This window comes from Zosterops lateralis, assembly GCF_965231275.1.
Source record: "Zosterops lateralis genome assembly, chromosome: 26".
In the NCBI taxonomy this organism is placed as follows: Eukaryota; Metazoa; Chordata; class Aves; order Passeriformes; family Zosteropidae; genus Zosterops; species Zosterops lateralis.
Window position 1 is genome coordinate 3159632 of NC_139786.1, and position 15584 is coordinate 3175215.

The following is a 15584-nucleotide window of genomic DNA, read 5'->3' on the forward strand; positions in this document are numbered from 1 at the left end:
CCATCCATCCATCCATCCCTCCATCCATCCATCCCTCCATCCATCCCTCCATCCATCCATCCATCCATCCATCCATCCATCCATCCATCCATCCATCCATCCATCCATCCATCCATCCCCATTGCTCAGGGAGGTTTATCTGGGATTCCACCCAGCTTTGAGGAACTGGAGGTGTTGCAGGAGGGGTTTGTGGATGTTGGGGAATATCAGAAGGGGGTCTGTGGATGTCAGGGATTGACCCTCGCTGTGCCACCACCCCCAGGCCAGCCCTGTCCCCACCTCCCAGGCCTGTCCAGCAGCACCTTTTTCAGGAACACTTCTGTGGGGTCGCTGGGATCTGATGCAAAGCCCCCGGGGGTCTGAACAGGCTCTCCAGACCAAGGAGACCCCAGTGGGTCATGGAAACCGTTGGCTTTGAGCTCGTCTCGCCCAGGGCAGGGTGTTGTGGGCTCTGTGACCCCGCATTCCCCACCTCAGCTCCTGGCACAGCAGCAGCTCCTGGAATGTGCCCCCGGGGGCAGGAGGACATTGGAGCCTCCAGTGATGTCCCCAGTGACGGAGGAGAACGCCCCAAGCACTCCCCAGGGGATATCGGGATGAGTCCCGGGGTGCTGAGGTCACTCCAGGGCAGCCCAGGCTCCCCCAGGCTCTGCCAGTGTCCCCAGCCCGAGCTGGATTGGGGCAGCTTCGGAGCGGGGGTGGCCAAGGTGTGCCTGCGGGACAGGCCGTGCCGGGGGAAAGGGGGCACTGCCAGGATGGAAACTGGGCACTGCCAGGGGCAAGGGGGGCACTGCCAGGTGGGCAGTACCAGAATGAAAAGTGGGCTTTGCCAGAATGGAAAGTGGGCTCTGCCAGGTGGGCTCTGCCAGAGGGGCCGTGCTGGGCTCCCCAGTGCCCACCTGGGTACTCAGTCCTCTCACTGAGCCCCAGGGACCCCCAGCATGGGCCTGGCCCCTTCCTGCCAGCTCTGGGATGGTTGGATTTAAATCCTGGCAGGTTTGGGGTTTGCAGCCTGGCCTGGCTGCACTTTGGGGGCTTTTGGAGCTGGTGAGGGGCAGAACAAGAGCAGGGATGTCAGGACCTGGTGGGCACGGGGAGAGGAGCTGGTCTGGAGACCTGCCCTGGAGGAGGAGGAAACTCAGCTGGACTCAGGGGACAGGAGAAGAGAGAAGCAGAACTCCCACGTCTGGCCGTGCAGAGTACTCAGATCAGCTTTTTCTCCTTCAGAAACCAACCTTATTAAAAAAAAAAAAAAAAAAGAAACAAAAAAGTGCTTTCCTGAGCTCAGATTCCAGCATGAAGCAGAGTGAGGCCAGGCCTTGGGAATCTGGGTCTTTCTTTCATCCTTGTCTTTAATCTCAGCTGCTGCCCCCACCATCACTTCCATCCCTTTGCTCATCCTGAGCTTGGTTTCTCCCCTCCAGCTGGTGGGAATTTCCACACCCACCAATCCCTATCCCAGCTGTGAGGTTTTTTCCTCCAGAGCATCCTTGGGGGATCCCAGGCCTGTGCTGAAGTCCTCAGGTTCCTGTTGGGGACTGGGGGTGACAGTGGGCACCGTCCCCTCCTTGTCCCGGGCACTGCCCAGGCTGGATGTTCCTTGTGATTCCCTAAAAACCACATGGATCCCATGTTTTGGAGTGCAATGGGCTGGCAGGAGCCCTTGGCACATGCTGGACTGGACAGTGAGGCCTGTGGGGCACACGCTGTCCTTGAGTGGCTGCAGGGGACAGTGTGGCCCTGGCAGGAAACTCCCTGGGACTTTTCCATTCCCCACACGGCTCCCGAGCTCTGACGTGTCTCTTTTCCCGTTGGCGCAGCCAGAGCTCTGGATCCACTCATCTCCTGCCCAGCTTTGGGCAAACCTCAGCCTTCCCCTCCCTTTGCCCACACCTTTTCTTTGCCACCAAAGAGGGGTTTGGTGTCTCCCAGCCCCTGTCACCACCCTGCCCACATTGTCCCCAATGCCGCCTCTCCTCCTGCATCTCCCTGGGCTGTTTTTCCTGGTGGTTTGGGAGCTCTGGGAAGCTCCATCCCTCTCCTGGTGTCAGTCCCACTCTGCAGGGAGGTGACAAACCCGGCGGGGGCCGAGCAGAGGGAGGGATTCCATGAAAAACAGATGGACAAACCCCCAGTTGTTTTCCTGGAGAGCCGATTTCCCAAGACCCGCCGGAGCTCAGGGCCGGCTCCTCTCGTTCTGTTCCCAGCCCTCGCACGGGGCTCGTTTCCCTGTCCCACCCTGGGTGGTTCTCGCTGGCACAGCCCTTCTGGAATGTCAGCTGGACATTCCGGGCTCCTGCCAACGCCGCCGCAGTCGGGCCATGCCCAAACGTCCCCTCATTCCTCCCTCTGGAGCCGCAGAGAGAAGCAGCGAGAAAGGCGAGAGAGCCGGCACAGGCAGCGCCCAGAGGACACCTGCAGCCACAGGTGAGCTCTGGGCTGGAGTCCGGGGCAGGATGGATGGAGAGGGATGGACACGGCTTTGGAGATGGGTGGGATGCTGTCAGGAAGGCTCTGGCTGGTGGGAAGGGACGGGAGCAGCAGGGACAGCTGGGGCTGGGGGAATGTCTGGAGCGACCCTGGAGCTGGTGGCTCTCGGTTCTCCATCCTGCTCATGGAATGGCTGGAAAGTTTGGGCTGGGAAGTGGAGGGGAGGGAGGTGCTGTGGAAGGCAGAAAGTGGGCAGGGGGGTGAGGAAACCTGTGCCCTTTTCTGCAGAGTCTGGTGGCACTGTGTCCATGGTAGCACTGGGTCCTGTGGTGGCATTGGGTCCTGTGGTGACACTGGGTTCTGTGGTGTCACCATGTCCACGGTGGCACTGGGTCCATGGTGGCACCATGTCCATAGTGGTGTTGGGTCCTGTAGTGACACTGGGCCCATGGTGGCATTGGGTCCTGTAGTGACACTGGGTTCTGAGGTTGCATCATGTCCATGGTGGCACTGTGCCCGTGGTGACATTGGATCCATGGTGGCACTAGGTTCATGGTGGCACTGTGTCTGTGGTGGCACCATGTCCCAGCTCTGGGGTTCCATGCAGAGCTGGTTGAGGCTCCAGGTGAGCTCCAACCCCAGGAGCTGCACACACAGATCTGCACACACAGATCTCAGCCACCTTCTTTTCTTGCCTTTTAATGAAGCAAAGAATCTGCAGCCCCTGCAGTGCTTGGAACCCGATTTTGGAGCTCTGGGATGCTCTGGGAGCAGGGAGGTGACCAGGAGGGTGACACTGAGAGCACAGGCCTGCACAGAGCTCTTGCTTCCAGAGGGATTTTGCATTTTTATATTCCCAGGTGTTTCTGCTGCAGGGCCCCAGCTCAGCCTGGCTGTGCATTTTCCCACGAGTCCTGTTTGGGATGGGGTGGAGCAGGTGCCACTCGAAGATGAGAGAATTGAACCTGCCCGGTTCCTTTTGGCTCGGTTTGGAGTTGGGGATAAACAACCTGTTGAGCTGAGACTGCTTTGACATTTGGCTCTGCCTGGGAGCAGGGTGGGAGGTGACAGTGCCAGGGCAGCAGCGCTGTCCCCAGCACTGGGGCAGAACTCATCCAGCTCCAGCCCTGCCAGCAGCAGGGACACCTTCCATGCTTTTCCCAAATCCCCATCCCTTTCCTGGAGAATGGAATATTTCTCTTTTATGCAGAGAAAAATTCTCTATATTCTCCTTCCCCAATATTTCCTGGCTCGCCTCCACCTGCAGCACTTGAGCTGCTTTCCCTTCAGCTGGGGGAAAAAAACACTGATGGATTCTGGTTTTGCTTGGAGGGTCTGGATTTATCTGTAATTCAGTGTATTTTTAGTGACGTAAATATCTCCTGGCATTTGCGATACCTTGAGCCAGTGGAAGTGATTTATTTCCAGTGTCTTGTTTCAGGGGAGCTCAGTGTTCTCAGGAACATTTATCTGCTCCGAATGGATGAGCTGCTCCCCAGCAGAAACTCCCAGAAAAAGAACCTCCTTCTCCTACTGCAAATCCTGCTCCGAGTTTTGCTTGGGAGAAAACATTGGGGAGCTTTATCAAATTGTGGATGTTTTTTTTTTTTTCCCAACTCCTTGAGCAATGCTGAGGTTGCCAGAGCTGTCAGGGGGTTGTGTCAGCTCAGCCTCAGCCTTGGACTGTCTCAGAAGCAAGAAAGGATTTAAATCGTGTTGTTCCCTGCTCCTAAGAGGTGTTATGACAAATCCGCTTGCTTTTGGCTTTTCTCCTTTTTTATAAAGATGGGAGGAAGGCGGGGAGGGGGGGAAAAGCCACACAAAACAAACCACAACAACCTGCGGCTCCCGAGGCAGAAAATCCTCTTTAAAAATTGCCACAACTTAACAAAACGCTGAATGCTTTTATTAACGCCCAGGAAAGCTCCAAGGATCCGCTTTCCTCCCGGCTGGAAAGAGAGCTCGGCTCGGGAGGCCTGGCTTTGTTCCTGCGGGGAAGGTAATTGTAGAGCAGGAATTTCTCTCCAAAGAGGAATAATGGGAAAGGGAAAAACCCCACCTTGGGGGAGATAAAGGAGCTACAGGTGCGTTCGGAGGTGGGGAGTGGTTTTTCCCTGCCTTCAGCCCACTCCATCCCACTGCTCCAGGTGGGAAACAAAACAGGCACCTGCGCCAGGTGCTTTTCCCCTGGGGGGTTAATCCCAGCAGGAGGAGATTTCAGCAGCACAGAATATTCCAGTATGAGTTGGAAGGGACCCAGAAGGGACATCGAGTCCGACTCCTGAGCTCTGGATCCTTCCTGCAGGATGGGGAATGTGCTCTGTGCCAGCAGATCCAGCCCCGGGGCAGTGCTGGCTCCAGGGAAACCCTTCCCGCAGAGCCCCTGCCCGGCTCGAGAAGCTCCAGGTGCCTCCAGGAGGTGCCTCCACCCCTTTGCTGTTCCCTGTTCCTGCTCAAGGAGGGGTGACAGCGCTGCCCTGGTCACATCTGGCCCGTGGGGCTGGCAGGGGTGGAGCTGCTCCCCTGGCAGCACAACCTGGAGCCTTTCCTGGCAGAGCTGGACCTTGTAAAGGTGTCATTGTCCCCTGCACTGGGGTTCTGCTGCAAAAACAGGGTGCAGAGCTCCCCAGGTTGTGCTGAAGGTGGAGCAATCAGGAGAAAGGGCCTGTGCTGCCGTGGACACATCCTCAAATGATGATTTTAGTAATTTTTTCCTGTCCCTGTGAGTCTGGGATGTGGAATGTCCATCTGTGGTGTGAAGCCAGGCTGCTCCAGCACCAACATCAGCTCCTTGGTGTCTGTGGGATTCAATTCCTGATGTCCAGGAGCCATCCATGGGATTCCTGTGAGGAATGGGGGAAGGAGCAGCTGTTGGGGATGCACCACAGATGTGCTCTGTGGTTTTCCTACATTGCTGCTTTAGAGCTGTCAGAATCAAGGAGGAATTTCTGGCATCAGGCAGGGATCCATTACTGGGGACAGGGTGGAAAGCTGGGTGTGAACCCTGTGGGTGCTGCTGTGACACATCCACAGCCCCCCGTGTGTGTCTGTCACCCTGGGAGGGAAAGGCTCCTGCTGCTGCTCCGGTGTTAAATGACAGGGAATGTCCCAAACTGAGGTTTCTTTGGAAGGTGCAGAGATTGTTGCTCACCCCACCTGCAGTGTTGTGGGGCAAGTGAGTGCCTGGGGGCTTGCAGGGGCTTTGTAACAATGCTGCTGTGCAGGGAATGTCTGAGGGAAGGCCTGGAACCATCCTACCACAGCCTGTGGGACAAACTGGGGCTAATTCACAGCATCAATGCAGTGTGTTAATAATCAGCCCAAGCAATCCCTGACCCTGCTGCCTTGATGTCACTGCTTTAACTCACAGCTCTTCTGATCGCTGTCTCCAGTCCCCAACACATCGAAATTGGGGCTTTCCTGGACTCTGTGTGTCAGGCTGGGGCTCCCTGCCATCCATCTCCAGGGAACTCCCAGATCCCATCCCACCCTGCTGCTGGTTGACCCTTCTCCTCCAATTCCTTTTTTTGCAGATTTCATTGGTGAAAAAGCAGCGTGGAGGAAAACCCAGCGTGTGGGAAACACCAGAGTGGGTGAAAACTGGCTCGGCACTGCCCATCCCAGGCTGTGTTTCCCAGCTCCTTGTGCTGCTGCTGAAGGAGCTCCCTGGGCTGTGCCTGGCACCATGGTGGGTCAGAGCCCCCTGGGCCCTGCTGAGGGCAGGGCTGCCGTGCTCCTGCAGCCCTTTGTGCACCAGGTGGGAGGCCACACCAGCATGCTGACCTACGATGAGCACACCATCTGCAAGCCCCTGGTGTCGCAGGAGCTGAGCTTCTACGAGTCCCTGCCCCTGGCCATGAGGCAGTTCACGCCTCAGTATAAAGGTAAGGGGAGCTCTCACCTTCCTAAAAAAACATCCCCAGCTTTCCAGGCACAGAGGATTCTCCTGTGTCTGTTCCCTCTGCTTCTGCCCCATCCTTGACTCCCATTTCCCAGCTGAATTTCCCAGCAGCACCGGTATTTTTTAAAGACATCTCCTCCTTCCCTTCTCTTTCTTATTCCTTCAGTATTTTCTGCTTTTACTGCCAGGCTTGTGCTGCTCATAAAGCTCCTGACCCTGGCTTTTTTGGGGGAAGCGAGAAGCTCGGTTGTCACGTAAAAACTTAAAATATCTCTTGGTCCTTCGGTGTTGCAGCAAAGAGCTCAGTCAGCCACGGCTCCAATGCGTTTCCAGCCCAATCTCCCCCTTTCCCAGAAAGTCAGAGGCCTCTGCAGATTTATGGGACAATATTAAAAAGATGTTTAAGGGAGAAGAGTTTCCTCTGAGCGGTTTCCTCTGGCGGGAGCTGGGGTTTGGTGCTGCAGCACTGGGCCCTCGCTGATAAAGCTGTTAAACAGTCCCAGTTTAACCAGTCCAGAGGTGCCCTGGTTATTCAAAGCTTTTTGTCTTTTCTTCTCCTGTTTCAAATCCCTGAGAATTTTAAGATGAGGGGTAATTAAAAAGCAATTCTCCAGTCTGGCATTGGCTTCACAGGTTTATTCCTCTCCTGGTTGTCCCAGCCCTGCTGCCAGGCAATTAAAGAGGTGAAATGCTTTCCTATGAGGATGATGTCCAGGGGGATGATCCTGGCGGCTCCATCCCCCATTCACACATATCCATGTACCTCATCTCTATTTCTGGGCTGTGGGAACAGCCCTGAGACCATTATGTAATGGTGACATTCTGTGCAATGGTGACATTCTGTGCAAAGGTGACATTCTCCACAATGGGGATCAAATATCGTTCAAGCCTCACCTCGAACCTGTGGCTTTTCCTGCTCACCTCACCCATATCAGGCAGTTTGGTGACCTTGGGACTGACTTTTATCCCTTTTGAAGGCCCTGCCTTGTCCCAGCTGAGCTCACAGAGGGATGCTGGGCTTGTTTTCCAGCCCAGCTCTGCTCAGGTTCCCGGCGCCCTCGGCAGTAGATGAATGTGCTCGTAAACACAGAAATAAACCCACGAGGGCAGAGTTACAGAGTGAAACCTCCTGAGAGCCTCTGGGATGCCTCCAGCGTGGTGACAGCACCCAGAAATACCCTCTGACTCCTGGCTGGTGCCTGCAGGAGGGGGATTGGGGTGTCAGTGGCACCAAAGGCCAGCACAGACAGGCACCCAAAGGCTTTGGAGAGATGTTTGCAGCAAAGGAGGAGCTCTGGGGGGTGTCTGTCACCTACAGGTCACAGCAGGACACCTGCAAACCCCCGTGGAATCCCCCCAGGAAACAAAAAAAACACACTTTTCAGGCTGAGCTGTAGGTTTTTTTTGAAGACTGAATTTCCAGCTGGGAGGAGGGAGAGGATCACATTCCCTTCCAATTTAACGCTCGGTTCTCGCCTTTGAAAAATCTCCCCATTAATTTTCATATTAATGGCTGATATTTAACAATTCTTACTTCCACGCTATATATATACAAGTTTTTTGGGGCCAGACCGTCAGCACTATGCAAATGAGCACAGCCCTGCTGACTGCAGGCAGGAACTGGGACAGTTTTTAAGGTTATGGTGTTTGCAGTCGAGGGCTCCAGTCGCCTCCCAGTGACTTTTTAAAATGAAAAAGGCTTTGATTTAGGCAAAAGACGTGTTGGCTTCTTTTTCCCCCATGCCTACATCCCCTGAAAATGTGAAGCAGCCATGCAGGCTGAGAGGAGATTTGTTTGCTCTCAGAAATATGGATTTTTTAAAGAATGGGATTCAGGGAAAAGGTAATGCTGGAGCCTGAGGAAGATGGAGCTCCCTGAGCTCTCCACAGAGGGCTGGGAGGGCTAAAAATATTCCTTTTCCCCCTAATGAAGGTTTGCAGCCCCTCAGCTCCCTTGGCAGAGCAGCCTGGGCAGATTTCCCCCCCATTTCTGTGCAAAGGCAGCCTGTTTAACCCAGCCTGCTCACAGTAGTGCTGACTGAACAGCAGAGGGGACCAGCCATGGTTGTGGTGAGGGAAAAACATCCAAACCCAAGGTTTTGGGGTGCAGGACCTGGGGAGGGATGGGCACCCCAGTCAGGGACAGTTCAGGTGGGGAAACCCCCCTGAGGCAGCAGGACCTGGCAGGCACAGGAGGCAAAGCCTCTGCTCGGTGTTTGCTCGCTGGAATCGCTCTTGAAATGGAGAGAAGGGGCTTTGCACGTTTATTTGCTTTGGCACCTTCGCTCGGGAGAGCAGAACTGGTTGTTAAGCTGCTGAGATCATCTCCCCACATGGCCAGCAGAGCTGGTGGGGATGCCCTGGGCACGGCTGGATCCATCCCAGCTCCCCAAATGCCCCACAGACCCCTCTGGGCACAGCTGGATCCATCCCAGCTCCCCAAATGCCCCACAGAGCCCCTAGGCACAGCTGGATCCACCCCAGCTCCCCAAATGCCCCACAGACCCCTCTGGGCACAGCTGGATCCACCCCAGTGTCCCCAAATGCCCCACAGACCCCCTGGACACAGCTGGATCCACCCCAGTGTCCCCAAATGCCCCACAGACCCCTCTGGGCACAGCTGGATCCACCCCAGCTCCCCAAATGCCCCACAGACCCCCTGGACACAGCTGGATCCATCCCAGTGTCCCCAACTGGGGTTTTTCCAGTGCTGCTTTAGCTGGTCCCTGGTCCCTGTCCTCTCTGGCAGCCCCTCGAGCACCAAATCACAGAATGAACCAGGTTGGAAAAGACCCTTGAGATCACCTGTGACCTAACACCTCCTCACCAACTAAACTTTGGTACATCCAGGCTTTTTTCAAACACCTCCAGGGACAGTGACTCCACCACCTCCCTGGGCAGAAGATTCCAGTGCCCAATCACTCTTTCCAACAAAGAATTTTTTTTTTTTTTTAAATGATGTTTAACCTAAACTTCCCCTGATGCAGCTTAAGGCTGTGCTCTGAGAACGCCCCCAGAGCGTGGGGAGGCTCAGGGGGAGTTGCAGGATGGGGATGGCGTTATCAGCCTTTCCCAGAAAGGTCAGAGCCGGCGGCAGAGCGATCCATGGCCATTCCTGCGCTGTCACTTGAGACGCGCAGACAGCCGGGCCCTTTGCCAGGGATGGGCTCTCGTCGGGCTAAATCCGTGCTGGACTGGCTGGCATTTGAGCCCTGTGATTCTTGTCAGAGTCAGGGAAAAAATTGCGATGTTCAAAATGCAGAATGGTGTTTTAAGCACTCGGGGTGGAAAAAAATAACCTCCGGTCACAGAGTTGATCCCTTGTCAGGCACAAACACGGGACGTGTGACACTCCAGGCCCCGTGGGAGATCTGGGTGCTGGTCCTTGGCTCTGGGGGAAGGACACGACCATGACAATGTGTGGGCAGCAGTGCCAGCCCATGGCCACCTCCCTGCCCTGCTCCTGGAGCTCTCCAGTTCAAGGCAGCAGTTGGCACGCTGGGTGTCCTTGGAAAATGCCTTGTCCCCGACCCTCCCTCTGCTTCCTGCCAATGAAAAGTGTTTCCAGCCTTGTGCTGTCTTTAAAAAGCATTTAAATCCCTTGTGATAAATAATGTGGGAGCTCCTGATTTGGAGCAAGGGGCTTTTCTGGGTCACCCAGAGCACAGCAGAGCTTGGAGTGGTGGAGGACAAAGGAACATGGGGTTCAAACTGAGCCTTGAGAGGGAGAACACTCAAAAATCTTGAGAATATTTTCCAGAGCCTCAGCCTAATGATGCTTTATTTGGTTTGAAATCAGAGTGGGATCAGTAAAAGGCCACCAAAACACGAGGTGGTGGCCAGGCCTCTGTGATACCCCAGGGGCTCATCTCTGTCTCGTTTGTTTTCCCCTCTGTCCAGGCATTGTGTCCGTGCACCTCAAGAAGGACAGCCTGGGCAACCTGACCCTGATTGCCAGCCCCAGCCTGGGCCAGCCCGACGGCAGCGCCGGTGGTGACCCCGCTGTCACCTTGTGGCACAAGTGCAAGTGGAGCCACACCCAGGTCACCAAGACCTTCAAAGACAGGTGAGGGTCTGTCACTCCCTGCTGGCATCTGCCACTTGGGTGGGGTTGGGATGGATTTGGTGGCCCAGCTCTGGGTTTAGGGCAAAAGCAGGGCCCAGTCAAGGTGAAGAACAGGAGAGCCAAGCCCTGTGTGTGTGTGGTTCTGTTCTTCCCTAGAGCAGGGATGGAGTTGGCTGGATCTGGGATGTTGTTCTCAATTATGTGCCTCAAATTCTGCTCTAAACCCCATTCCTTGGAGAACAGCATGCTCCAGGAGAGGGGAGGCCATGGGAGAACATGTCCCTTTGCTGGCAACAGAGGGGCTTCTGTCCCATCCCATCCCATCCCATCCCATCCCATCCCATCCCATCCCATCCCATCCCATCCCATCCCATCCCATCCCATCCCATGGGAGAGCTCTCTCAGGAAGGCACCTGGTATTCCCAGAGGTTTTCTGGCTCCCAGAGGTTTTCTGCAGGAAATCCTTCATCTCAAACTGGTTCAAAGCAGCCCTGGGACTGCAGGTGGAATGTCCCTGCCATGGAACTTCTGCCTTTGGAGTGATGGGAGTGCAGGAATTGGGATGAGTGAGACCAAAGAATGACCCCCCTAAGGAGAACAGATCTCCTCATCACTCTTTCCTTCCCTCCTTGGAGCCAGCCCCTCTAAATTGGGAATCAGTCCCATTGTCGGACCGTTTTCCTGTGCTGTGCCCATTAGGTGGATAAATAGAGATCTCTGGCAGCTGGGGCTGTGAATGGCTTTTCAAGAGAGCCAGCACACTTTAAATTATAATGAAAAAAAAATATTGGCAGGCAGCAATAGCTGGCTTTCTGAAAATTACTGTTATGGAGTAACAAAGGATCTCTGCAGGTTGGACATGATCAATATGGTTCCTTTGAGAGTTCCTGAAAATCCACCTTATCAAGTTTGAGGCTCTACAGAAAAAAAAAAAAAAAAAAAAAAAAAAAGAGGGAAGGGAATATTCTCCTCTGGAACTTATAAAACTGAAATGTCCCTTTGTGTGCTTTGTCTAGCTGCTCTGGGAAGATGCTTTTGAGGACAGACCTTCAGTACCACACAGATTCTCTTTTGGAAGATGCAAATGGGAAGCAGGCAGAAAGGAAGAGCTACAACCCCTGGGGGCTGCACTGTCACCGGCAGCACCTGAACCGCATGTCCTCCAAGCACAACGAGAACAAACTTCATCGTATCCTTTCTCCTCTCTCCCCTCCAGCACAGTCCTGGCTCCAGATAACAGCTGGAAATCAGTGTAGGGTTTATTGCTGGGGAATGCATCCCCTCCTGGAAAAATAAGGAATATTCTCTGTTATCTTCTGTGGTTGTTAAAAAAAAAGAAAAAAAAATAAAAAAAAAAAGAAGAAAAAAAAAATCCCATTTCCCATAAAGAGTTCTCAGCAGAAGTCAAAGATCCCCTTGGCATACATTTAAAAACACAACTATTCAGGAATTAGCAGCTGCCTCGCCTTTTATTTTCCTATTACACTTCATTACCCACCAGTCATGTGGGTAATAGAGTTTAACAACTTCCCCCACCCACCGGAGCGAGCTCAGCACCGAGGGAAAGGTGTTGGAGCGACAGCCCAGGGCTATGGTGTCACAGGAGAATGGAGCTGTTGGGGCTTTAATTGGTAGGGCTGTAGTACAGTAAATTAACTGGAATTGGCAGCGAGAGGCCCATAGCAATGACACGTCGGGAGAAATTGGCTCAGAAAGTCTCATTACAGTTGTGAGCTGTTATGGAGAGCGTCAGCAGTTGCTTTGATTTAAGGCCTCTTTCAATTAGAATTTAAAAGTATTGGGTTTTCCCTTAAGTCGCGCTCAGAGTTTCTCCTGCTGGAAAACGTGGTGTCCAAGTACAGCTACCCCTGCATCCTGGACCTGAAGATGGGCACTCGGCAGCACGGGGATGATGCCTCAGAGGAGAAAAAAGCCCGGCACATCAAGAAGTGTGAGCAGAGCACCTCGGCCTCGCTGGGCGTGCGCGTCTGCGGGATGCAGGTAAAGCCTCCGTCCCCTCAATGTCTTGGTGTTGCTAGATAGACACAAAAATACTACACTCACGCTGTCTGGTCATGAGAACGAGAAAGAAGGAAGAGAATGAGAAAGAAGGGAGTTTATCTGGGATTTTGACTTATATAGTTTTTGGAGTTTGATCAGGTGCGATGCTTGTCCTGAGGCTTTTGCCCGCTTTTTTAGGTCAGCTCTAGAACCGGCATCACAAAAACATTCAGTCTTGGATTCTGGACTACAGTTCTGATCCTGGGGATCCTTGCCTCAGCAGCAGCGTGAACAATGCAAAAAATAAAGGGATGAGACTCCAGTGGGGTGTATAAATGCTCTCTGCCCACTTCCAGGGGCTTTAGCTGGCTCAGTTATTAGGAGGCTTTGGAGGGAATTATACTAAGGACGAGATAAAGATATCAGAAGAGGCCTTTTCCCCAGGACCTTTGTCTCAGGCATTTATTCTTCGACATTCCAGGGGGGAAAGAGAGAGAGCAAGGAAGGCGAGGCATTATATAGCCCCCTGCTCAGGGAAAAGATAGCTAGACCACAGCCAATGGGGTCAGAGAAGGAAGGAAGGGTCGCTCTACGTGGTAAGGAACTCCAGGGGGTCAGAAGGGAGAAACCATTCTCCCAGAGAATTACAACAGTGGGGGACTTCAACTGGGTTTTATTAGATTCACACGATTTCCTTCCACCCAGGAGTCAGCCCGCCAAAGTCTGCTGAACTCGAGGGGTTTCAGCTTAAATCTGGGGGTGGGGAGTAGGGAGGTCACAGCTTGGAACCAATCCAGAGTGGGAAGGGAGTGACCCCGAACCAAAGTGACAACCCATAGAACAAATCAAAGGATAAAGGGAGACGGGGAAGTCTAGACTCTGCCAATCACCTGAAGCCTTCGTAAGAACTTTCTAGACAAAAGGTGAGGCCTCTTTATTTAAGAGAATAAAGTGGGTATTTATTAAAGACCTTTAATAGATACACTTTGGGCAGTCAAAAGCCTCCCAGAGGCTAAACTCAAGTTGGATGATGGTCATGAGTTTTTCAGACAGATATAAGTCTGGTCTATTTGTAGACCAGGGGTTAATTCTCCAATTGCAGCTTCAGGTAATGAAGTAATTTACTTCATTTACCCAGTAATTTACCCAATAATTTACCCAGTTCACTCCTCCCCAATTTTATACTTTTCAGGGCCTGAGGCTGTAGGGTATTCCTTGGGTTCCAAGCCCAGAAGAATTGTTCTATTTGACCAAAGGTGTCAGTGTCAACTACCAAAGCACTTAACACTTTATATATGAAGTTTAGAGTTATACACTAAAGCAGCACAGCATCTGAAAAATATAAAGGCTAAAACCTTAAGGCATGACTTGTGAATCTCTCACCACTCAGCATATTCTATGATTTTATGGCTTATCCCTCTCTTCCCTTCCAGGTTTACCAGGCAGACACGGGGCATTTCCTGTGCAAAGACAAATACTATGGGAGGAAACTGTCACCAGAGGGATTCCAGCAGACCCTACGACAGTTCCTGTGCAATGGGAACCAGCTGAGGACAGACCTGCTGGAGCCCATCATCCTGCGCCTCAAGGCCCTGCTGGCCGTCATCAGGAAGCAAAGCTCCTACAGGTTCTACTCCAGCTCCCTCCTCATCATTTACGACGGGCAGGAGCACAAGGAGAGCACGGATCACCACCTCCCCTTCCCAAAAACTCACGGCACGAACCCCTCCAGGGTGGATGTGAGGATGATAGACTTTGCCCACACCACCTTCAAAGGCTCCAAGAGCAACCCCAACCCCACACTGCACGACGGGCCGGACCACGGCTACATTTTTGGCCTGGAGAACCTGATCAAAATCCTTCAGAGCTTGTCGGAAGGGAAGTGAGAATTTCTGTGCAAACGGCCTGGATTTCCTGGTGACTGATAGCCCTGAAAATCCCGCCTGGGGTGGGCTGTGCGGGACCCTCCGGCCGCTGGATGTGCCAGGGATAAATCGGGAAGTGCTGAGAACTCTCCGTGCGCTGTCACTGAACTGAAGCATGGAAAGCAGAGAGCTGGGAGGGATCTGCTCTCTCTGCCGTCCATCAGAAGATTTATTTTCCTTTCTGGTTTTACTGCTGTCCTTGATTTATTTGTGAGCCAAAGAAAGCGTTACTTGGGAAGAGTCTTAATGACAAAACCAGGAGCTGCTCGCCCCTGCAGCCGAGGGTTGGGGCAGGAATGAACAGATGGAGCTTCCCTCTGGAGCTTCCCTTCCTGCTCCCGCTCAGGTGGGAGGGAAAAACATCCTCCAACATTCCCAGTGCTCCTGGTGGGGATTCTCTGCGCACCTGTTCAGACCAAGAGCTGCACCTCACCGAGCTTTAACATCCCTGTGGGGTTCTAACAGGGAATTTTCCATGGATTTTCTAGGAAAGAGGCTCCGTTGGGGCTGGAAGCATGGGAATACAACGATTCTGTCAGCCATTATAAACTTTCTGCATCAGCCACAAAAAATATTCACATCAAGGGATTTTTTGCTTAAAAAAAAAACAAAACAAAACAAGAAGAAAAAAAGAAGAAAAGTGTGAGATTGAGTCAGGGACCGGATGTCAAAGGTCACCCAGAAATTCTTTGATACAAATACTCTGTGTGTGTGTGTGTATGTGTGTGTGTGTATGTGTGTGTTTGAAGGAGACAGTAACAAAAGACTCTAAAAATAATGTTTACAGCTTTTGTGGACAGATTTTATTATTATTATGATGGAACAAATATAATTCCTTCCTGCATGGTGTGGGAAATCTGAAGAAGTCCTTGCACAAGGAATAGAGCTACAGAACTCCACTACCGGGGAGTGGGGATATAAATAAAATTGTGGAAGTAACTCCCACCATTGTCCATCTCCTTTTCCCTCCCGCAGCATCCTTGAGGTGTATTATCCTTTCTTTAAACCCATAATTTTTTAAGAGAGCTGTTATCACCACAGGTTTAAACACCAAGATCCCAAGGGAGACTCTTCACTTGGATTTACAGCAGAAAGCTGGGGAGCTGCTGCAATTTATAGCTGGAAAATTTAAAACATCTGGCCCAGCTGTGTGTTTTGCTTGGCCCAGAGTCCACCTGGGAAGACTCTTGTTCAGTGCTGGGTTATTGCTTGATCACAAACTGTAAAAAAAAAAAAAAAAAGCCACAAACACCAAATTTCA

At 52.6% G+C, this 15584-nt stretch overlaps 1 protein-coding gene across 1 annotated transcript; it reads left to right on the top strand.

The window, feature by feature from the left end:
• Nucleotides 1-2321: 2321 nt before the first annotated feature.
• On the top strand, nt 2322-15249 carry IP6K3 (inositol hexakisphosphate kinase 3; the record flags this gene model as incomplete). The annotated part of the gene is made up of 6 exons (XM_083878502.1): nt 2322-2427; nt 5964-6314; nt 10232-10397; nt 11414-11586; nt 12223-12398; nt 13832-15249. 6 exons carry the CDS (start codon nt 2322-2324, stop codon nt 14282-14284), a joined length of 1425 nt encoding a protein of 474 aa, XP_083734628.1. The 3' UTR covers nt 14285-15249.
• Nucleotides 15250-15584: the final 335 nt, after the last annotated feature.